At 40.1% G+C, this 22401-nt stretch overlaps 2 protein-coding genes across 3 annotated transcripts; one reads left to right on the forward strand and one right to left on the reverse strand.

Annotated features, from left to right (window-relative positions):
• Nucleotides 1–7612: 7612 nt before the first annotated feature.
• CYP711A1 (cytochrome P450, family 711, subfamily A, polypeptide 1) lies at nucleotides 7613–13639 on the forward strand. The gene is made up of 5 exons (XM_077353746.1): nucleotides 7613–7973; nucleotides 8069–8221; nucleotides 10703–11504; nucleotides 12314–12409; nucleotides 13110–13639. The coding sequence occupies exons 1-5, from the start codon at nucleotides 7618–7620 to the stop codon at nucleotides 13440–13442; spliced, it is 1740 nt and encodes a 579-aa protein (XP_077209861.1). The 5' UTR covers nucleotides 7613–7617; the 3' UTR covers nucleotides 13443–13639.
• A 2339-nt stretch (nucleotides 13640–15978) lies between these two features.
• Nucleotides 15979–19044, reverse strand: LOC143845675 (protein IQ-DOMAIN 6-like). Of its 2 annotated transcripts, none has more exons than XM_077354071.1 (5): nucleotides 18762–19044; nucleotides 18410–18661; nucleotides 17328–17558; nucleotides 17016–17153; nucleotides 15979–16910 (listed from the first exon to the last, which is right to left on the reverse strand). In XM_077354071.1, the coding sequence occupies exons 1-5, from the start codon at nucleotides 18825–18827 to the stop codon at nucleotides 16197–16199; spliced, it is 1401 nt and encodes a 466-aa protein (XP_077210186.1). In that variant the 5' UTR covers nucleotides 18828–19044; the 3' UTR covers nucleotides 15979–16196. The 2 variants fall into 2 exon arrangements, with proteins under 2 accessions (XP_077210186.1, XP_077210187.1); XM_077354072.1 differs by having other exon boundaries at nucleotides 17040–17153; nucleotides 18762–19041.
• Nucleotides 19045–22401: the final 3357 nt, after the last annotated feature.

A 22401-nucleotide genomic window follows, 5' to 3' on the forward strand; every position in this document is an offset into this window, starting at 1 on the left:
CTTTTTTTTTCTTTTCTTTTTTTTAAAAATAAAAAAATAAAATAAAATGAAGAAGAAGAAGTTGGAAGTGGGGTGGAGGAGATGGTGGTAGGGCTGGAAATGGCCGAATAGTGGTGGTTTGGGTTTTGCAGAGGAGAAAAGGGGAAAATGAAGGAGAAGGTGGAGATGGTTCGACGGTGGTGATCGGATTCCGGCAAGCTTGCCGGAATCAATGGAGGTGGTGGCTGTTGGTGGTTGTGATTGGGTGAAAGCTCGATCGGAGGTGGTGATGAGGGAAAATATGGGCGGCTCCGGTGGGATGTGGTCGGAGGAGTTGGGTTGCAGAAATAGGATGGAGGCAAAGATGAGGTGGTGGCCGATCCGATCGGAGCTCCGGCACCGTTGCCGGAGGAGAAGCTCTCTCTCTCTCTATCTTTTTTTGTCTTTTACCAATGAGCTCCCCCCCTCCCCTTTCGTTTTGATTTTTTTTTTTTTTATATGTTAAAATAACCTGTTGATATCCGCACCCCCATTTGATGGGCGCACAAAAATGGATGAGTCGCGCCCGCCATTTTTGTCTTATTCGGCCTGGGCGTGACCATCACAGGATAACTCACCCCCCTCTTCAACTGGATATCCCATTCTTCAGATAATTCACCCCCCTTTGGATTTGTACTATGCACCCTCTCCCGGCTCGTCTTATTTGACAAATCAGCTCGGATCTTGATGAAATTTTACGGGGACCTATGGGGGACCCTAACCTAGCTTAGGGTGCAATTCGGGATCCTAACTTGGTGATTAGATGGGGCTTCGCCCAAGCACAGCAAACTTGGGTCCAGTCAAAATGGGGTGTCTACACTTAGCTCGTTCGCTAGGCAAACGTGGTCGGATCTTGACGAAATTTCACAGGGACCTCAGTGGGACCCTAAGCTAGCTCAGGGTGCAATTTGGGACCCCAACTCACTGATTTGACGAGACTCGCACAGACAACGCAAACTTGGGTCTGGTCAAAATGGGGTGTCTACAACGGTTTAGGATATGAACGGCTGTTTTCAATGCTTCTCCCCACAAGGACTCAGGCAATGGTGAATTGCAAATCATGCTCATCACCATATCCATAAGAGTACGGTTTCGTCTCTCAGCAACACCATTTTGCTCAGGTGTACCTGGCATCGTGTACTGAGCGACAATACCGTTCTCCTGCAGGTAAAGTGCGAACGCACCTGGACTGCGGCCAGTATCGGAATATCTGTCATAGTACTCCCCACCTCTATCGAACCTCACAACCTTAATCTCCTGGTCAAGTTGTAACTCAATCTCAGCCTTATAGATCTTAAAGGTATCCAGTGCTTCCAACTTTTCTTTGATGAGATAGACGTAGCTAAAACGTGAAAAGTCATCGATAAAGGTAATGAAATATCTCTCGCCACTTAGGGCAGGAGTAGGAAATGGCCCACAGATATCAGTGTGAATAACTTCTAACAGGCCGGTACTCCTAAGGGCGTACTTCTTACAAGTTTTGGTTTGTTTACCCTTAAGACACTGCCTACAAATCCCGAAATCAGAAAAGTCAAGAGGAGGAAGAACTCCATCCTTCACCAGTCTTTCCATACGACTAATGGAAATGTGGCCTAAACGCTTATGCCACAAACTGGAAGAGTTTTCATCAACTCGACCCTGTTTATTGCCACGGTAACTGATTTCCTCATTCACATGCATGGATAACAAAGAATATGCAAACGAGCTATCTAAATTAATCATATATAGATTGCCCACAAGAGGACCAGAACCAACAACATTGGAATCATGGAGTAATGTAAAACCTTTATTCCCAAACTTAAATTCAAATCCAAAGGAATCAAGTTTGGATACAGATATAAGGTTTCTGCTCATGGCAGGTACATAAAATGTGTCTTCCAAATACATAATGAAGCCACTATCTAATACAAGACGAAAAGTGCTAATAGCCTTGACGTATGCTTCTACTCCATTTCCCATCTTAATGGTTCGCTCCCCCCTCCTGAGTCTCCGTCTCTCTTGAAATCCCTGCAAGAAATTCGAGATGTGAATAGTTGAACTTGTATCTATCCACCAGGTATTTCTAGGAGCATCTACAAGGAAAGATTCATGACAAACAAAAACTGAATTATTACATTTCTTATGCAGCCACTCTTCATACTTGGAGCACTCTTTCTTTATGTGACCAAGTTTCTTACAGAAATGGCACCTAATGCGACTTTTCATCCCACCGGTCAAGCCTTGCTGAGCCGAACCACTTGCTACCTTCTTCTTGCCTTTCCCAAAGCCCTTTCCGTTGGTTTTCTTCTTGAAGTGACCCTTCGATGTTCCCTCTGTGGTGTAATGAGCACTTTCAGGTTACTCGGTCTTCAACCTCTCTTCTTCTTGAACACACATGGCTATGAGTTCACTCATTTCCCACTTCTCTTTCTGCGTATTGTAATTAATTTTAAATGGAGTAAACTACGCAGGAAGAGATGTCATGATGAAATGAACAAGGAAACCCTCAGAGATCTCCATGTTCATTTTCTTTAGCTGGGAGGCCATGTCATTCATCCGCATAATGTGCTCTCTCACACCACTACTATCATTGTACTTCATAGTGATCATCTTCATCATCAGTGTACTGGCAAGAGCCTTAGACGACCCTTAAACTAATCCTCTACTGCCTGTAGGTACTCTCTAGCAGTAAATTCCTCATTTTCCTCTGAGTCGGGAATGCCTCCTCTGATAGAGGTAGAGATCGTGCTTTTCATAATCATAAGGCTCATGCGGTTTGACCGTTCCCATTTTTTATAGGTAGCTAAATCCGCAGCAGTACTTTCATTAGAAGGCACTTCAGGTTTGTCATTCCTAAGTGCATAATCTAGGTCCAAACACCCTAAGACGATGTGAATATGATCCTTCCATTTTCCGAAATTAGTCCCACTCAAAACCTCGATCTCGGACAAATAACTAGAGATAGAATTAGGGTTCAATACTGTAGACGAAAAGACAGACAGTTACAATTTTGCTCACTATCTAAGATACCATTTAAATCCACAAAAGGAGTTTATTCAGTAAAATCCACGATTTAATGTAATCCAACTTTAAAATAAATGACTAAAGTAAACAGAAACACAAAATACATAAGTGTGTTCTTGATGGAACACCCGGTGTGTCACCATGGGATGTCCGTTGGGCCATGCCACGATACACAATTGGTTCCATTTTTAAGTCAATTTATCTTTAGGGAAGTCAGTTGGATTGCCTGGAATCACAGAAACACATAAATGTGATTCTAGGGAGACACTAGCGTATCATCATGGGTCGTCCGTTGGGCCGTGCCACGACACACAATTGGTTCTCATCCATGAGACTAACTAGGGCCAAATAACTCTATATTTAAGGTACACATCACCGTTGGGCAGAAGCGCAACCCCAAACCAAGTTATCCAGGCCTAGCCCTCTCACACCGCCTATTTGTGCAAAGCAACAATCATCTGTTGGGCTGAGTGTTGCGCTTGGACAAATAGACGCAACTTAAAGTGGTTTTTGTAGTTCATAATGTGTCACTATATGCAACACTATTCTTTATTTAAACCACTAACCCTAAGCGATTCCGTTTCCCAGACGGAATCAAGTTTCATAATATATCAAAATCAATGCATACGGATTTTGAAAGATATACACAACCAATTCAATAACCAAAAGACAAAGGTTTTAGGTATATTTGACAAAACCAATGTGTTTTCAAGTCAAAATTTTGGTCCCATAGATGGTTATATAGAATCACCAAATATTTGACTCAAAACCAAACTTTAAAAATCCAAAGTTTTGAAAATTATACTATAACTTTGAAAACCAAGTTTCAAAACCCAAAACCGATGTCAAAAATAGGTTCAGGAGGGTCATAAACCCCAAGAACCGGTCCTACCTTGGTCACAATATAAAAATAATGGCCGAAACGGCCAAAATGATGACTGGGTTGGGTCGGTTCTGATTTTGTGAGGTTAGGTGGGTTGTGACATCACGACTCATAAGGACACGTTGGTGACACCGTATAATATAAATATTATATTACACATGCAACATTATTCATCACGTCATCTTTATTATTATTATTTTTAATTGCGCAATACAGTTCATGCTTTGAATGGCCACATGACACTATTCATCCCATTATAATAATAGCTCTTTTGACTCTTCCCATATAGAATTGAACAGTCACACAGGACACACTATTCATCCCATTATAATAATAGCACTTTTGACTCTTCCCATATAGAATTCCTAATATGCCCTTAGTAGGCAATCCGAATTCAGAAAACGAGTGGAGTGCAAGTATGAAAACAGGGAGTGTGAGTGTAATTATTCATGCCCTTTTAAACTAGGATTTAGGAACCGTTTGTTGCATTGGAATCGTCTCTCGATGAACTTCACATCCATGCCAGAAAATCACTGGTCGGAGCAACCGTTTTCCGGCGGCACGCCATTTTCCGGCGATGTCAAAAAATCCCAAAAAAAATAAAATTTTCACAAACTCTATTTCAATCGGATTTTCTCGCTGTTTTCTCGTTAGAACCGTGGCTCTGATACCACATGTTAGTGTTCGATATAATATGAACACCGGCAACGGATCTTAGCGATTCAACATTGAGAAAATCACAGATAACAATATGGAATAAATTGAAATGAGAAAAAGACATACCGGAAGCCATGAATCTTGTTTTTCTTTCTCTTAAGGTTTCTCTTTGCTACACAATAGTCGGTGATGGGGACCGGTTTCCTTTCTCTTCAAGCGTGGATTCTCAAAGTTTGGAAACAAATTCGTTGTGTGCAAATAGGACCCAAGAGTTCTTTTTATAAGCGTTTGTGGGAAGAGATGCGACTCATCGCGCCGATCCCTCTGCCCAAACGTCTCTTTTAAACGTTTATACCTTTTCACATAAAGTCTTTTCATTAATGACTTTTCACAAAAGTAATTAACTAACCAAATGATCTCGACCATCGATCTTGCAAAAGCCACATCCACCGTTAGGATTATTTCCTAACATGTCTCCCTCCATGACAAGATTGTCCAAATCTGATGCCGTCAGTCTAATTTCACAAAGAGTAACCCTCACTTCTCCCTCATTTGAATCCTTAATTCCAATAGGGCTAGAGAAAGCCCTTTTGGTCGAACTTGTCTCATCTCTAAGAAGACCTCCAATGCCTATAGGGCCTGGGTTGCGAAAGTTAGAGCCTTGGAAAGTTTAACTTCAACCAACCATGCTCAGGAGGTCCATCTAGGGACCATAACCACCTCACATTTCCTTACTTGCAAAAATCCCCCTCCAACAACATCTGATATTTGTGGTCGAATAGAGGTGAAAGCAAGGGATAATCTTTGCCCAAGAAATACGTATGGTTATGAACCTCAAGAAAAAAAAATAAGCTCTTCCGGCCACTTGTAATGGTGCAAGCATTCATTTCTTTCCATAAGACCCAAACAGTAGCAGCACGATGAGCTTCCTTACATTCATGCCCTTCTTGGGCCAGGGCGCGAAGAACCAAGAATCCAGCTGCTCAAGATGAGCATGAAAAACCCAAGAGATTTTGAAATTTTCAAGAACTTTAGACCATACAGATCTAGAGTACTTGTAGTGACGAAGCATGTGGTCTACTGATCCGCTTGCATCCATGCAAAGGGCACGCTGTGGTCGATGATGAGCATGTGTCGAAAGCAGAAGTGATCGACTCTATGCATTTTATTCTTGAAAGCTATCCATCCAAACACGTAGACCTTGGGAGGGGCTGGAATACTCCAGACTCTAGACAACTATGCGAAGGGGCATAAGAAGCAATGTGGGAATAGAAACTTAGAATGACAACGTCCAACCCCTTTTGTCTCTTCCTGTCTTCTCAATGTAATGATATTTCCAGGAGTCCGCATAAGGATGGCAACCCTATTGATCTCCCAGTCGAAGAAATTCCGCCTAAACCTAAAATTCCAATAAATTGTATCTCCTTCCCTCATGAAGTGGTCCTGAACGAAGACTTCTTTCTTATTTGATGCTCTGAAAAGATCAAGGAAGATGTCTAAGAGAGGCATCCATGAACACCATTTGTCACATCAGAACTCAATTGTGTCACTAGTGCATACTCTGAATATGATATTATGATTCCTTATAGGAATTGCTATTTGTGTCTGAGGATATTCCTCCAAGTTGTCACGACACTGAATCATTATTTGTCATCAGAGATTCAATTTCTAAAATAGATGCCATACCTATTTTCAATTACCTTAGTCCAAAGATTATCCATTTCCTCCCCAAATCTTCACAATCATTTTTCAAGCATCACTTCGTTGCATATCTTTGTTTACGGATCTACCTTTAATAGACTTGTACACCTCCTTCCATGAAACCAAGGGTATCCTTTTCTTTTCATCCGCGCCGTCCCACAAGAAGTTCCTTTGAAAATTTTCAATTCTTTTGACCATACTAATTGGACATTTAAACAAAGATAGGTAAAAGATGGGAATGCAAGACGGCACAACCTTGATTAAAATGATTCTCCCCCAAGAAATACAAGATTTCTCTTCCATAGTGACAATCTTCACAATCTTCTGCCCACCCTTTCTAGTATCGGATGCCAAGCCTTTGTTATGTGCATATAATTATGGTGCATATAGGTAGTTATAATCTAATTATTATCTAGTTGTGGAAATGTGTTTTTAGAGTTATGGATGTTAGTTATGGTGTATGTGTTTAGGGTAGTGGGTGTTAATTGTTGATGGTGTGTGTTGTAAGTGGGGAAGTGGATGGGTGATGTGTAACTAATTTGTGTTTGTATTAAGTAGTTGTATTATAATGAAATGAGGAAGAAGATGAATTTTAAAACAGCAAAGGCAAATTTGTTTTGGAGGGTCATGGCTCCTCTCGAATCGAACCATTAGGAGGTCTGATTGCCTCGAATCAACCATTCTCCTCTTTATTTCTCTTTTATTTAGTTTATTTGTGTTACGGCAGATTAGGCACGTAGCAATCTTCTTAGGTCTTCCTATTCCAAGAGGGAGTCCCAAGTAAGTTGGCTGCAATTGCTGTCTCAGGAGGTTTTAAATGGGATAAAAATGTGTTTTGAACGGTTACCATTTAATACTTCGCTTAGAGCTTTATGGAAAAATAGCTCTGTTTTTACGGCAGAGAAATTATATGGTGGCCAACCGTCAAGTCCCGTGAAGGTGGTACGATGGAAGTTTATTTTTATTGGCCATCATTGATATTTGATCCAACAGCAGCCTCTTAAAAAATGCACTGCTGCTGGATCAAATATCGGGTGGTCCGCTTTGACGGTACTTGAAGGTCGGGCACCATATAAAACTCTTTACAGCAAACATATATCTTGTGCCTAAGATAAAAGACTAAAAATCCACCTTAAATGAGGATTAATCGAAAAGGGCCTAAGATCATCCGATCAGGTGCTCTCAAGGGAATTTGGACGTAGGATTGGTGGGATTAAAGGGCCTGATCACACACTAGTGGCACAAAGGGCCAAAACAAGTCTCTATAGAGGAGCCCGACGACAAGTCTTTTTTTAGCATTTATTTCTAGACAATGCGTAATCATTACACAGAAGAAAATTAAAAAAAAACATCCCATGACAAGATTCCTTTGGTGTCTTTCACATGATTTTGGTATCTCACCAAGAGAAAACGGCCATATTGGCACAAACAAGGCCCCTTACATAACCTTCACCTCTTTGATCGAATTCATCTCTGAAATGGCTCTAATGGTAGAGGGAGGGTTGGTGCTGATAAGGGCATGTGCACCATATTTGTTCACCTTGTTGGCCTTGCTTGCTGGTGTTTTGGTGTATTTCTATGCACCCTACTGGGGGGTAAGAAAGGTGCCTGGCCCTCCAACTACACCTCTTTTAGGCCACCTTCCGTTGCTCACCAAGTATGGACCAGATGTTTTTAGTGTCCTTGCCAAGAGATATGGCCCTATTTATAGGTGAGATCAAATGGATCTTTTTCTCTTCTGTTGTATTCTTAGATTTTTGAAAGTATATTGTTTGATTGAAATTTTTGATATGGTACAACAAGCAGATTTCATATGGGAAGGCAACCTTTAGTGATAATTGCAGACCCAGAATTGTGCAGAGAGGTGGGGATAAAGAAATTCAAGGATGTGGGCAATAGAAGCATTCCTTCTCCAATCTCTGTGTCTCCTCTCCACCAGAAGGGTCTCTTCTTCACAAGGTATAATTTAGGAAATGATATTCTTATAATAAGATCTTTCTTTTTTAGTAGTTAGGAGGAAGGATAATCCTCTTTTGTGCAAAAAGACACAATTCTAATATAATTTTAATAAAGCACTCCAAGATAAACATAGAAAGATCTTATTATAAAAATAGAAATAGCAAATTAAAGACTATCCTAATCTAACCTAACTACTAAATATATCAAGATATGATCTTATTCACTAAAATATCTAATTAATCTATTCCACTAAGTGAGACCCATCTAGGTACGTATCATTTTTGTTGTCCTCCATGAAATTGACTTTTTTCACCCCAACAAAAGGGGTTCGAATGAAGTCTTATATGAAAGAAAAAGACAAACCAGACACAACAGCTTGGGAAATGCTGAGAAAGTGGGTGAAATAGGGATCTTATATTTTGGGGAATAGATGAGCGTCGAGTGCAGTAGAATCAACTGCCTACTTTATTGAGAATGGCTGAGATTAATAGTAACACAAAATCTGTTTGGTTATCATAGTTTTGTCCCCATAGAGTAGTAGTCAAGTGGTCTCTCTAGGTTAAGGGTGTCAATTTTGGCTCGGGCTCGGAAGCTTGCTCGAGCTCGGCTCAAATCCTTAACGAGCCGAGCCGAGCCGGCTAGCCAGGCTCGTTAAGCTTAATGAACCGAGCCCGATTTAGGCCAGGCTCGGCTCCGCTCGGCTCGTTAAGAATTTAATATATTTAAATATATATATTATATATTAATATATACACTAAAAGGGTTGTCCAGGGAGTGAAAGGGGGAGGCAAAATATGTCACTTCATTTTAGGAACCCCATTTGTTACTTGGACCACCCCCCATAGTGTAAAAAAAGTAGTGAAATTACACTATATAGGGCTGTCCAGGGAAGATGAGGGGTGTGAACTTAATATAACCCAAGCTCGGTAAGGCTCGCGAGCCTGGCCGAGCCGAGCCCAAGCCGAGCTTTTGAGCTTAACGAGCCGAGCCTGGCCAAGCTTGGCTCGGCTCAGCTTGTTTACACCCCTACTCTAGGTAAATAGTCAACTAGTAGTGTGGCAGTAGTCTCCAGGCAGACCATGTTGACTACTTACACTACTCTGTGTTTGGTCACTACTCTGTGTTTGGTTATCAAGAGTAGTTTGCTAGCCTCCTAGGAGTCTCCTTGTAGATGAGAGAGAGAGAGAGACCCTAAGGGGCCGTTTGGATATGCAAAATTTAGAATCCGGGATTTCTTCAAAATTGTAGCTAATAGATGAGAAGAAGCAGACCAGCCGTCGTTTTTTACTTCTCACCCTTCTTTCCGTCAGTAAGAGAGTAGCAGATCCTCCCATATTTCCAGGTTTTAGAAATATCAGGATGTAGGAGAGATTTTTAAAAACTGAATTTCTCACTTAAAATCCAATAAACGTTGTAAGGACAGCATGCAGCAGCTTGATCATAAACCCTCTTTTACACTGTTTACAAACTAAAAACCTAGATTCTAAAATATGCGTATCCAAACGGCCATTAGAGCTATTTTTTAGAAGTTTTTTGGTAGTAAAGGTTGTCACCTCGGCCGGCAAGAGACTGCCAAGTACAATATTTACATAGTGGGGTCCAAGCATGATAAATAAACTATTAGGCTCTGTTCACTTGTTTTCCCGGGAAAGAAAAAGAAAATGCATCCCGAGATTCTGACGTGGCATTAGGAAAAGAAATCCAGGGAATCTGTGTAGGAAAAGGTTTCCAGGGAAACTGCTTGCCCTTCTTTTTGCATTAGTTTTCCAGGGAAACGAAATCCGTGTGTTTTTTGTCGGAAATGAAATCCCTAAAGGGGGAGGGAATGGGCTTTTCCATGTCATTTTTTGACTTATTGCAGAAATTCCACGTGTGTAATTCTATTTTCTCTGGAAAGCAAGTGAACACCAGAATTCTGTATTGTCAAGGTCTTGTCAAGGAAAAAAGAGGTTGTTTTCCAGGGATTTACTTTCCAGGGAACGCAAGTGAACAGAGCCTTATTGAAGTCTTTCAAAATGTATGACCAAGTAGCCTTCTCGGGTTTTAGCTCCTTTTTGCAACTAAACGTAGAATATGTCACCTGACTTTACTAATAAACTACTAGTAAAGTCCTTCAAGATGTATGACCAAACAGGCCCCAGGTGTTGTTTGGTTGCCATGTAAAGGGCTACTAGAATGCTGGAAAAAAAAGTAGAAGATCGTGCATTTGCTAGTGGCTTAGTGATGCCCGAGGTTTTATCACAAAAAAAAAGCTCTTTTTTAGGTGTTTTGATAGTGGTTTGGTGAAGTTATGATTTGTAACATATAGCTAGGCTGACCGAGTAAGTAGTCTCCTAATAGTCATGCTGCTATTTGGCAACCAAATACCCTAGTAGCTACGTGGTGAGCCATGTCAGCGAAACCCTAAACCCTAAACCTTCTCCTCAAGTGTTAATAATGCATTGGTCTTTCTCTGTGCATGACATAATTTGGTATTTGCAGGGATTCCAAGTGGTCAACCATGCGAAACACAGTGGTCTCTCTCTACCAACCTTCACACCTCTCTAAACTTGTCCCAACCATGCAATCCTTCATAGAATCTGCAACTCTCAACCTCTCTAACACCCATGAAGACATCACCTTCTCTCACCTCACCTTGAAAATGGCCACAGATATCATAGGCCAAGCGGCTTTTGGCTTCGACTTCGGCCTCTCCAAAGAACAACCCAACAACAATTCTGGCAAAGCCGACAACAATCCCGGCAAAACCGACCATAACTCTGATCACCCTGACGAAGTTTCCGCCTTCATTAAGGAACATATATACTCCACAACCTCTCTCAAAATGGACCTCTCTGGATCCTTCTCCATCATAATAGGCCTAGTTTTTCCAATCCTCCAAGAGCCTCTAAGACAAATCCTAAAGAGGATTCCATGGACAGACGACCATAAAATTGACCGGACGAACAAAAATTTGAGCTACCGACTAGATGAGATTGTCGCAAAGAGGAAAAAAGACAAGGATAGAGAATCAAAGGACTTCTTATCCGCTATTTTTAATGCAAGCGAGTCACAAAGAGTGTCTAAGGATATATTCACCTCGGATTATATTAGTGCACTTGCATATGAACACCTGTTAGCTGGGTCCGCCACAACATCTTTCACATTGGCGTCGGTTGTTTATTTGGTTTCGGCACATCCCGACGTCGAGAAGAAGTTGCTTGATGAAATTGACGGCTTTGGATCGCATGATCTTATCCCGACAGGAGACGATCTTCAACTCAAATTTCCCTATCTTGATCAAGTACGTCTCACACATGACTAGCATTTTATGATATAAATGTTTTTTGACTTAAGACAGTCTTTTTTAAGAATTTATTTTTCATTTTCACGATTAGCTAGCTTTATGTTAATTTTGAAAAGTCATATGAAGCCTTTGTTTGGATTGGCAGAATCATGAATCGGAATTGGCATCCTATTGAAAAGTCATATGAAGCCTTTGTTTGGATTGGCAGAATCATGAACCGGAATTGGCATCCTATTCCAATTTTAATTGGAATGGAGAATATTAGGGAGATGATTTATTTGCCCCCTCTGTAGGATTATGCTGCCGCCCCCCCCCCCCCCCCCCCCCCCCCCCCCCCCGTTAAAGTGAAATGTGGGCAGACTTCACGCTTTTTGAAGTCAAATCACATTAAAAGTGGGGGCGCATAATCCTAAGGGGGGCGAAAAAATATCGCCCAAACTTTAATTAAAAAAACTCTCAATAAAATTTCCATTTTGATGGGGCAGAATTAAAATACCACCCTCTCTTAGGGTGGGAAGAGAATAGCTTTCGGCATTTGCACCCATTTAATTCCGCCCTGAGGTCTTTTTCGCCCCCTGATTTCATTCTTTTGAACCAAACGCGAGAATTGGGTGGAATCAGAATACGATGCCAATTCTAGTGCCTGTTGCCAACTATCCTAATGTGCCAAAAGGATGATCTTATAAGTTATAACTGCTTCTTTATGATGTTTTGATTTTTCTAACACTCTACTTTCATTGGTTTTTTTTTCCTTGGTTTATAAATTTCACTAAAACACATCTCATGCCCTAGAGATTATGTTGCAGGTGATAAAAGAGGCGATGCGGTTTTACACAGTATCTCCGTTGGTTGCAAGGGAAACATCTCGACGAGTAGAAATAGGAGGCTACATCCTCCCAAAGGTACCAAATGGCAAAGAAAAATGCTAACATGACTATGGACGCTGAGGATAACACCACCTTTGCTTAGGCTCCATAACCTATAGCAAACAAACTCTCATTTACAAGAATATAAAGCTTGCCTCTTCTCTTAAACAAGGGATTTGCTAGGAAATTTCACAGAAAACAATTCTGCGGCTCACTCTTGCAGGAGAGAACGGCCACACAGTCTCACTTTTTAGCAGATTTTGTCAAAATGACTTTAGCAAAATTTCCAAGCAAATCCCCTTTAAACAATCAAAAGAGAAAAGAAAACTTTTAAAGGAATTTATTACATACTCAAATCGGTTCGCAACGTGATTGATCTTCTTAGAAGGAAGATCTGCCTCTTGACCCACTTCCAGGAAAGGATCGACCCAATTTTGTGCATAGAGACACACTTTCTAGAACAAGTTTCTTCACTGATTTAAAAAAAAAAATTACATGTTATTTTTAGAAAACCCACTTGGCCACTTCTTCTAAAACTCCTACCCAAGCCAATCTACATAACTAGATAAGTCTCATATCCGTACCAAACAACTAGAGAGAAAATACCACAAAATATAAGCTAATTTATTCTCTTAAGTGGCACCATTTAGGCACTTAAGAGAACTGTCTACTATATGATCATTAGAATTTGATATTGATTTCCTAGATAACATTTTGTGATACTTTACTTGATTAGGGTACATGGGTTTGGTTAGCACCAGGGGTCCTAGCCAAAGATCCTAAGAATTTCCCGGACCCAAACAAGTTCAGACCTGAGCGGTTTGACCCCACATGCGACGAAGAGAAGCAAAGGCATCCATATGCACACATCCCATTTGGAATTGGGCCTCGGATTTGTATTGGACAGCGTTTCGCCATACAGGAGATCAAGTTGGCTCTCATTCATCTCTACCGAAAATATGTTTTCCGGCACTCCCCCGAGATGGAACACCCTCTCGCACTTGAGTACGGCATAGTTCTTAACTTCAAACATGGTGTTAAGGTCCAAGTCATTAAGCGAGATGGGTAATTGTTAATCTAAGGCATTTTCATGTAATTTGTTAGTAAATATAGGTTTTGTGGTGTAGTGAAATTATGAATTGCAATCTTGTAAGGTTTGAAAGAAAGATTTTTCCTCACGAGTTAAAGTTTTTATATGTAAATAAATGGTTACTCTTACTTAGGTGCTGTTCAGTTGGGTTGAAAGTAACTAGAATTTCCCTCTTACCTCTCTCTCCCATTTCGGAATTGGGATTTCCCTCTTTTGTTAGGGTCCCGTTTGGATGCATGTTAGTTAAGTAAAAATAGAAGAAAAGTAAAATTGTTGTCATTTTACAAGTAAAAAGAAAGTAGAAGTTAAGCTCGCGTTTATGTCACTTTTCTATTGTTTTGGGAAGAAACTCAAACTGCTATTATTTGTTTAGAAAATTAGTGGCAGACAAGAAAAGTAGAATGAATAGTGCATGACAACCAAACATTCCTCAAAGAGGGAAGAAGACATCATTTTACTTTGTTAAGCCCTCTTTGTTTTGGATTTTGAGAAATTTGAGTTACAATAGTATTGGACTCACAATCGATTCTCACAATCGAAAACAAAAGGGGGTTTAGTAAAACACTGTTTTGGTTTACAAATATGAACTTTAAGTGGGTATGCCCAAGCATTAGTTCTTCACTAGTCATTGCCGTCTTTCAAGTCATAAATTAGGTAGAAAATTTGATGTCTGAATGTTGGTGCAGCCCCTAGGAGTGAGTGGGGAGAAATAAAAAGGTTTGGGAAAGGTGCCCTCATTTGACAAAGGAAAACACTTCCAAAACGGGATTTCGTTGGTAAAATTAAGACGAAAGTGGAATTGACTGACGGTTTGGTCAATTCCACAGCTTATTTTTACATTTGGTGATACCAGCTCACTTCATTGTCTGTCACGCATGTGAACAAAACATGGGATTTCGTCTTTGTCTTCCAAACGAAATCCCCTTTTGCTAGCACTCTAGCAGCCCTCTTTGAAATTCAACATATTTAGTTGGGATTTGCTAGGGTCCATCGCAAAAGGCATTTTGCGGCTTGTCTGTCGCATGTCAGACCAGCCACCATGTGAAATTCAACATATTTAGTTGGAATTTGCTAGGGTCCATCGCAAAAGGCATTTCGCGGCTGGTCTGACATGCGACAGACCAGCCGCGTCTCCATTCATGAGGTGGCTGGTCTAACATGCGACATACCAGCTGCGAAATGCCTTCTGCGATGGACGCTAGCAATTTCCGTTAGTTTGTTCAGAAGACACTTCGACTGTCTAGTGCATTAAAAAAAGGGCGGCCTCGTGGCTCCCGCCATTGTGGGGTCCAGGGAGGGCTAGATGTACGCAGCCTTACCCCTGCTTTGGAGAGAGGCTCTTTCCGTGAATGAAAGTTTTTTTTATGGAACCTTGACATCAGGGTTGAAGAACATAGTCCTTAGCAATTGAGGCTCAAGCCCCCAAACAAATGATTGAACCTTTGTTTTTTGGCGGGCAACCTTAACACTTTTAATGCCCGTTTTGGACTCTGATAATTGAATTTGTATGCAAAGCTAATTATTGGACACAAAAATAAATGCAACTTTGTGTTCCATAATCAGTTTTTAATCAGTTTTGGACTCAAAAATCAATTCTAAAAATCCAAAACAAACAAGGCCTAATCAATTGAATCCTACTGGGAGGATTCCCCCATTCCTACCTTTATCCTATTTTTGGTGTCTGGGTCAGAGTCATTATCAAATCAAACCATCCTAAATCCCACAATAAAAAGTTCAAATTGAAACAATGTAGTCTATCAAAAGGCTGTCTGAAAAGATCCTTTTCAAATCAGAGCATCCTAGATCCCACAATAAAAGGTTCAAATTGAAACGATGTTGTCTATCAAAAGGCCATCTGGGGGATGATCCTTTTCAAATCAGACCATTCTCTACATCCCACAGTAGAAGGTTTAAATTGAAAAAATGTAATCTGTCATAAGACCATCTAGGTCTCTATTCTTTTCAAATCAGAGAATCCTAGATCCCACAATAAAAAGTTTAATTTTAAACAATGTAGTCTATCAAAAACTCACAATGATACCAGATGAATTTCTAAACTTTTTTACCACAAAGAAGACTTAATTGCAAGAAAACACCGAAAAATACCCCTTCATTATTTAGTTGTGGATACAAATATCTATATGTATTTCGTACATATCATGGGAACCTCCAAGGAGTATGTAACTTAATCTAGGTCCCCACCATTGTAATTCCGGACCATGCAATTCAGATCCAAATCGAATCATGCTACATGTTTATGTCCAGTCCAAATGTAGTCCGATCCATGCTTCGGATCTATCATACCGTCCTTCACATTAAAGTTTGACGCGACAGAGGTGAAACAAGCTCGTGTGGACTATCCATGTTAGTTTTCAAAATAAACTATAGGTCATATTGTAAACATAGACTGTAATGCATCTAAATGAAGCTATAATCTTACGATTTCTATTTCAAAATGATAAACAGCACAAGTTCACAAAGAAATTCAATCTGACAAACATAAAAAACACTGAAATTTTAATCTACAAACATAATTTCTCAGTAACCGCTTCTATTTTACAAGTAGGTACCACCTCCAAGCAGATCTTCAATTCTCAGTTTGGTTCAGCACAATTTTCCTTCCTGACATAAAAACTAAAACCAATCTCATGACCCTAAATAAGTTTCATAATAACTCAAGACAACAAGATGTTGAACTTGTAAAGCAGTACAAAGAACTCTCCGCGCCTGGTTTTACAATATAGAAGCCTGCCTATCAGCATCATAATAACATTTCTCCCTCACTCTCACCAAATTCCTTTCCATTCTCGCAGCCGAGGGGAGCGGTTTAGAGGACGTAATCGATGGGCCCGAACCCACACTGTTTTTTGAATCTCCACTGGTGAATGATGTCTTTTTATGAAAATGAAAATCATCCGAAGTCTGCCTTTGTAGTCTATGTGAATTGCTAGTCTTCTGCTTGGCTTTGATTGACTCTGTTAAGTTCATGTAGCTGGGTTTACTGTTATTGCTGCCATCAGTTCTTTCTGATGCTAACTGAGTGTTTCCCGAGATTGGAGTTGATGTACCAAATGAAGAGGAACACGGGGAGCCCTCATCATACTGAAATTCAGAACTTTGGGTTGATGAGGACCGGTTGCTCGAATGGTTGGCAATGAGCCCAGCTGGAGGTTTTGCTGAAATTCTTGTGGTAACATTGTTTTTCCTAACTCTTACTGAACTGGGTTCAAAAGACTTTGTGCGGGCCCCTGTGAAATCGTCGTAATTTTTTGAATATGGGGTTTCAGAAGGATCTGTGAGGGCTTGTTCCATCAACCTGTTCTCCCATGGCTTGGCAGCCATCCAACGTTCTAACCAGCTCCATCCCCAGCCGTTCTTATCTAGTTCATGGTGGTTAAGTGAAACCATAGTCGCATTTGGTCTTGAGTTTAAGTTTGATCTCCATTGCTGAAAGATGCGCAACAGAATGATGAATTTAGCAGATAGAAAGAAAGGCAAATTAATAAATTAAATTGAAGTGATATAATAAACCTAGAGGCAAATGAATTCTACATTTTCCTTGATTGGTTTACCCACCTGTTGAGAGATGGAGTATGCAATGGCTCTCTCCCTCTTGATTGCACCCTCTTGCCTCATATGTAACTTTGCTCTAACTTGTTCTAGGGTCCCTTGTCTATCACACCATCCTTCCTGAAATTGAGAAGATGGACAAAAATTAACACTAATTAGCATCTTAAACACCATAAAAAAACCCGTAAAATTTAATGTGAAAAGTACATTCATAAACACCAAAACCAAGAACATTAAGAAGAAAATATAACTCTTCTTCAAAGATACATATGGATATGAACTGATTAATCATACCTCAGCTTCTTTCAAAATATCTTCCTTGGTATTGCGACGAACATCTAGCATGTTCTGTACAGCTTGCCCCTCAGTGGACATTCGAACACGTCGGGCCCGGACACGAGCCTGAACTCGAACAAGGGCCTGCATACAACGCAACGTCACAGCGGCCTGCTTCCTCACTTGTCGGCCGCGAACCAGAGCTTGAAGCCTCACAACTCCTTTCAAAGCCCTCAATGCCCTTCTCGCCTAAAAAAATCAATTATTCTAACATTAAAGAAAAATTTAAAACAAAATTTTAAACAAGAGTTTTCAAACCATGTTGATCAAATAAAATTGCATACCATGCTAGCAAGATGGAAATTTATTCCACAAATATAAGAAGCAAAGGCATGATATTTTTTTAAATGAATAAGAAATAAAACTGAAAATTTACTTGTTCATAAAACCAAAGAGCCGATAAAAGCAAACCTTGTTAATACATAAACAAATAAATAGATAGATAAAGATGTAGGGCTAATGGCTCAGTCTAAGAAGCAAAAACATAATTTTTATACAAATGACTGGAAGTAAAACACCAAAAAATTTCACATGAATAAAAATCAACAAACCCAAATAGCATGCAAACCATTTTAATCAATTGAAGGGTCAATAGCACCTGTCTAATAAGCAAAAAAGTTTTGGTTTTTCAAATGAAATTAGAAATAAAAAGCCAGAAGTTTTAATATAAGTTAAAAAAAAAAAAACAAATATAATGCAAACCGTGCTAATCAATTAAAATAAAGAGAGACTCAATGTTCAAACGAAGATAAAATTTCTACATGTAAAAAACCCAAATCATATTCAAATGAATATAAAATTTCTACATGCAAAAAAAACCCAAATCATCCCATACTAAAAAAGAGAGGTGACTTGGTCAGGGTGAGGAGTAATGATACATATGAAACAAAAATAACACATAGAAGGAGTATCATTCCTTCCTAATGAACAACTAATGTTTGATTCATAACATCAAAAAAAAAAAAAAAAATGTACTAACCAAAGATACATAATATAACAACAATAGCATTAACAAAGAGGAAAAAAAAAAACCATTTTACCAGAAAGCCGCGAAAGGCGGTCTGTATCCGAATAGCAGCCCATTCCTGCCTAACCACTCTGAAATCTTTAGGTGGAGCGCGGACCACGGTCGCAACTGCGGCGCTAAACGCATCAGCTACTGAAGAAGAAGAATCTGATACTTCAGATGCAGCTCTCTGCCCTCTTTTCGAACCCTTCCACACAGATGAATGCTCTCCTCCTGAAGAACTTCTCCACAGTTTCCATTTTTTACCCCTGTTACCCATCTTTTCCTAGAAAAACCAAGCCACCCAAAAACAAAAGAAAAATCAACAACAGGAAAAAAAAATACCCAGAATGAGAAATGAAATAAGAAGAAGTGATGGAGTTTACATGGTCGCCTTTTTCGAATTTTTTAAGACTTATAAATGTCTTTAACCATTTCCCTGAACCACCCATCACTAATATAACCCTGAAACAGAGCTAGAAGGATGAAATAAACCTCTATGTTTCCAACAAAATGAGCCGTATAAACCAAATGGAACTCTATTTCTGAGAGAGAAAGAGGAGGGAGATTGAAAATCAGTGATTTCGAGAGTTAAGAGGATGGAAAATAGGAGAGTGGGGAAGAAAAGTGGTTGTGGATTTAGTGTTGTAGGCTAGCCGTTCGAGATTTTGAAATTCAAAACTGCAACGGGATTAAGAGTATCCCGCTTCTCTGGTAGTAGTGATTTATTGACCCTTCTTTTAATGAAAATAACGAAAGTACCACTAAAGTTTTTGGAATAGCTGAAAGACTGGAACCTTTTGTTCAAACCCGTCTTTTGTCGGAATCTTAAGAATCCAATGTAGATGCTTTGGTTTAATAATGGGACCCACCCACCAAGGCTCCTAGGGCTAGAGCTAGGGGTTAGTTTTTTCTAATTAGGAGATAGTTAGTTTTGTCTAATTAGGGCATGATTTAGTTCGTGGCTCACCCATGATAGGGTCCACAGGATGAAATTTCTTTGCATCTAGCAGATTCCACGGCCCCACAACAAAGGAATTAGACAGTTCTAGCTAAAGGGTGTCAATTTTGGCTCGGGCTCGGAGGCTCGCTCGAGCACGGCTCGAATCCTTAACGAGCCGAGCCGAGCCTAATTTAGGCCAGGCTCGGCTCGGCTCGGCTCGTTAAGAATTTAATATATTTAAATATATATATTATATATTAATTTATACATTAAAAGAGTTGTCCAGGGAGTGAAAGGGGGGGCAAAATATGTCACTTCATTTTTGGAACCCCATTTGTTACTAGGACCACCCCCCATAGTGTAAAAAAAGTAGTCATATTACACTAGTAGGGCTGTCCAGGGAAGATGAGGGTTGTGAACATAATATAACCCGAGCTCGGTAAGGCTCGCGAGCCGCTCGCTAGCCTGACCGAGCCGAGCCGAGCCGGAGCCCGAGCTTGGTTCGAGCCCGAGCCGAGCCTAGCCAAGCTCGGCTCGGCTCGGCTTGTTTACACCCCTAGTTCTAGCCATCTAAAATAGGGTCTTTTAAACGGGCCCTTATAAAATTCAAGCATGGTAGGTGTCAATCTGGAGCATAGTTAACAAAACTCTGTTTTAAACTGTGTTTTTTGTTTTTTTGAAAAATATTGTTTAATTCTCAATTTAAAACTTCTATAATGAAAAAATCTCTTTTTTTTTTTGGGGGCAAACAAATGATTCTAACCGTTTTAAAAATGTTTTTTTTGGCAAACTTTCCAATTTTACCCCCCACCATATTTTATAGATGACAAAATTTTAAGGGAAGTGATATATCCGCCCCTCTTGATCACTAAGAACACCCCTTGTCAGTATTTGTGGGAATCAGGGGCATTGAATTCTTCTGACATAAGTACAACAGCCCCTCTTTTGTCATTGATACACTGACATGAGGTGTTCCTGGTGATCAAAAGGGGCAGATATATCATTTCCCAATTTTAAGGGAGATGATATTTCCACCCACATAAAATCACATTATAAGGGGGCCCATGCGTACTACAGGGGTGAAAATATCATCGCCCAATTTTAAACTCATTTTCCCCTGTTTCCGTTTTTATTACTATGTTTTTTTTTTAATCAATACCGTATTAAATTCGACTTTTTTTTTTTCGCCGAATCAGGTTTTGCTAACTATGATCTGGAGTGGGTTCATTGATCAACGGATCAGATTATCCTAACCACGGAGTTTTCAAAAGGAATTTGCTAATCATATAGTGATGGACGGTCCAGATTGTCCTCAACGAAGCTGAGGTAGTTTCGTTCTTGGGAATGAGGGCCATTTCGGAGTTTCTTTTTAAATCGAGGGCTCCTAAGATTACTCTGACACGAACTATGTTATATTGACGAGAATACCCTTCACGTCTTCCAGCTGGGCTCCACCCAACGCATTTAGTGGGGTTTTGAAGCTGCTTGTCCAACGCGTCGGACAGAGCGCGTGTAAATCTCGGCAAAGATATCAAAAGCGTCTCTGATAATCGCCGATTTGGACAAGTAAAATGACCGGGACCACGGATCACTAGGATCAGCTGTGGGACCCGATCGTTGAAGTGCCATTGTTTGAAAATCATATATTCTCCTCTCTCTCTCTCTCTCTCTCTCTCTCTCCACAGACATGAACTCTCTCTCTCTTCTAACAGCTAGTACTCTCTTTGAGCAAAAAACCCGTGGTGGGGGCCAAAAATGAATGGTCTAGATCTTTGAAGAAGTGGACATCATAAAAAAGAAAAATCACTTGGGCCCCACCTAATTCAAAGATCCAAACCAGTATTTTGTTGGGCCCCAACATAAATAGGCCTTGCCCATAAAATCGTCTCCATAGGATGATCCAAACACTCGGATCAACCTCTACAGATCGGATCGGGGAGTTAGGATTATCATACTGAGGAGATTTTTGGGGAAAGGCCTATTTACAATGTTCCCATCAAATGAACGGTTTGGATATTGGAATAAGTGTCACAATGAATTTTCTAATAAATATGTGTTATACGGTGTATGTATGTACGGGAGGTGCATGTATTTTATTTTATTTTTAAAGTGGGGCCCACCTTGTTCAAAGATCTAAATCATTCCATTGGTAGGCCCCAACGTGGGGGCATTGACAATGATAGTGCAGAAACAATAATAGGTGGATCAGAGGGTTTCACCTGAGTTGGTACCTCAGAAGAGGTGCTCTGACGGGGTTTGTTGTTGCTGCTGCCCAATTTGCCTCTAATTTTGTTGTTGAGTACCTCTAACGTCCTGATTACCCACGAAAATCAGCTCCATTGAATGATCCTAAGTCTTCGAGATATGGTGTAATTTATCTATAGATTAGAGGGTTAGCATCATCCAGTGGAGCTGATTTTGGGCACAATCAAGTAACATTAGGGAACAACTGAATGGTTTGGATCTTTGAACAAGGTGTGCTTCAATGTATTTTTCAAAATATATGCTCACCTAGGAACATGCAATATGCATTGGGGCCCACCTCACCGACGTGCATATTTCATATATAACGCATATATTTTAGAAAATTCAGTGGGCTGCTTTGTTTTAAGATTTAAATTGTTCATTTGTTGAGCTTCAAAGTGTATAAGTCGTGCCCCCAAAAATCATCTCAATGATCCTAACCCTCTGATATATTATGACGACACTATATATGAATCTCCATAGATAGAAGAGTTGGGAATGGAGGTGATTTTCAGGGCAAGGCCTATTTAAGTTGGGTTGCAACAAATGAACAGTTTGGATCTTCAAACAAAGTGAACCCAGGTGATTTTTTTTTTAAATACACTTTTTTTGGTGTCTACCTTCAAAGATCTAAACCATTCATTGTTGGCCCACCCCCACCAAGGGTTCATGTTGAGAGAGAGAGAGAGAGAGAGAGAGATAGTACTTACTCAATGCGGGGGCCGGGCATACCTTGTTCAAAGATTTAAACAATTCTAGCCCCACCAACGATTAATGTTGGAGAGAGAGAGAGAGAGAGGTGAGTACCGGTTGTACCAGTGACCAGTGTGGAACTGGTG

The sequence above is a fragment of the Tasmannia lanceolata genome, unplaced genomic scaffold (assembly GCF_043159265.1).
Source record: "Tasmannia lanceolata isolate RefF3 unplaced genomic scaffold, GAP_Taslan_0.1 ptg000015l, whole genome shotgun sequence".
In the NCBI taxonomy this organism is placed as follows: domain Eukaryota; kingdom Viridiplantae; phylum Streptophyta; class Magnoliopsida; order Canellales; family Winteraceae; genus Tasmannia; species Tasmannia lanceolata.

Bases quoted from the DNA above. Each gene is read 5' to 3' on its own strand.
- CYP711A1 (XM_077353746.1), top strand. From the start codon at position 7,618: ATGACAAGATTCCTTTGGTGTCTTTCACATGATTTTGGTATCTCACCA. The intron at 7,974-8,068 runs GTGAGATCAAAT...TACAACAAGCAG, and splicing joins AGATATGGCCCTATTTATAG to ATTTCATATGGGAAGGCAAC. The intron at 8,222-10,702 runs GTATAATTTAGG...TGGTATTTGCAG, and splicing joins AAGGGTCTCTTCTTCACAAG to GGATTCCAAGTGGTCAACCA.
- LOC143845675 (XM_077354071.1), bottom strand. From the start codon at position 18,827: ATGGGTGGTTCAGGGAAATGGTTAAAGACATTTATAAGTCTTAAAAAA. The intron at 18,662-18,761 runs GTAAACTCCATC...TGGTTTTTCTAG, and splicing joins AATTCGAAAAAGGCGACCAT to GAAAAGATGGGTAACAGGGG. The intron at 17,559-18,409 runs GTAAAATGGTTT...TGATTTTTTTAG, and splicing joins CCGCCTTTCGCGGCTTTCTG to GCGAGAAGGGCATTGAGGGC.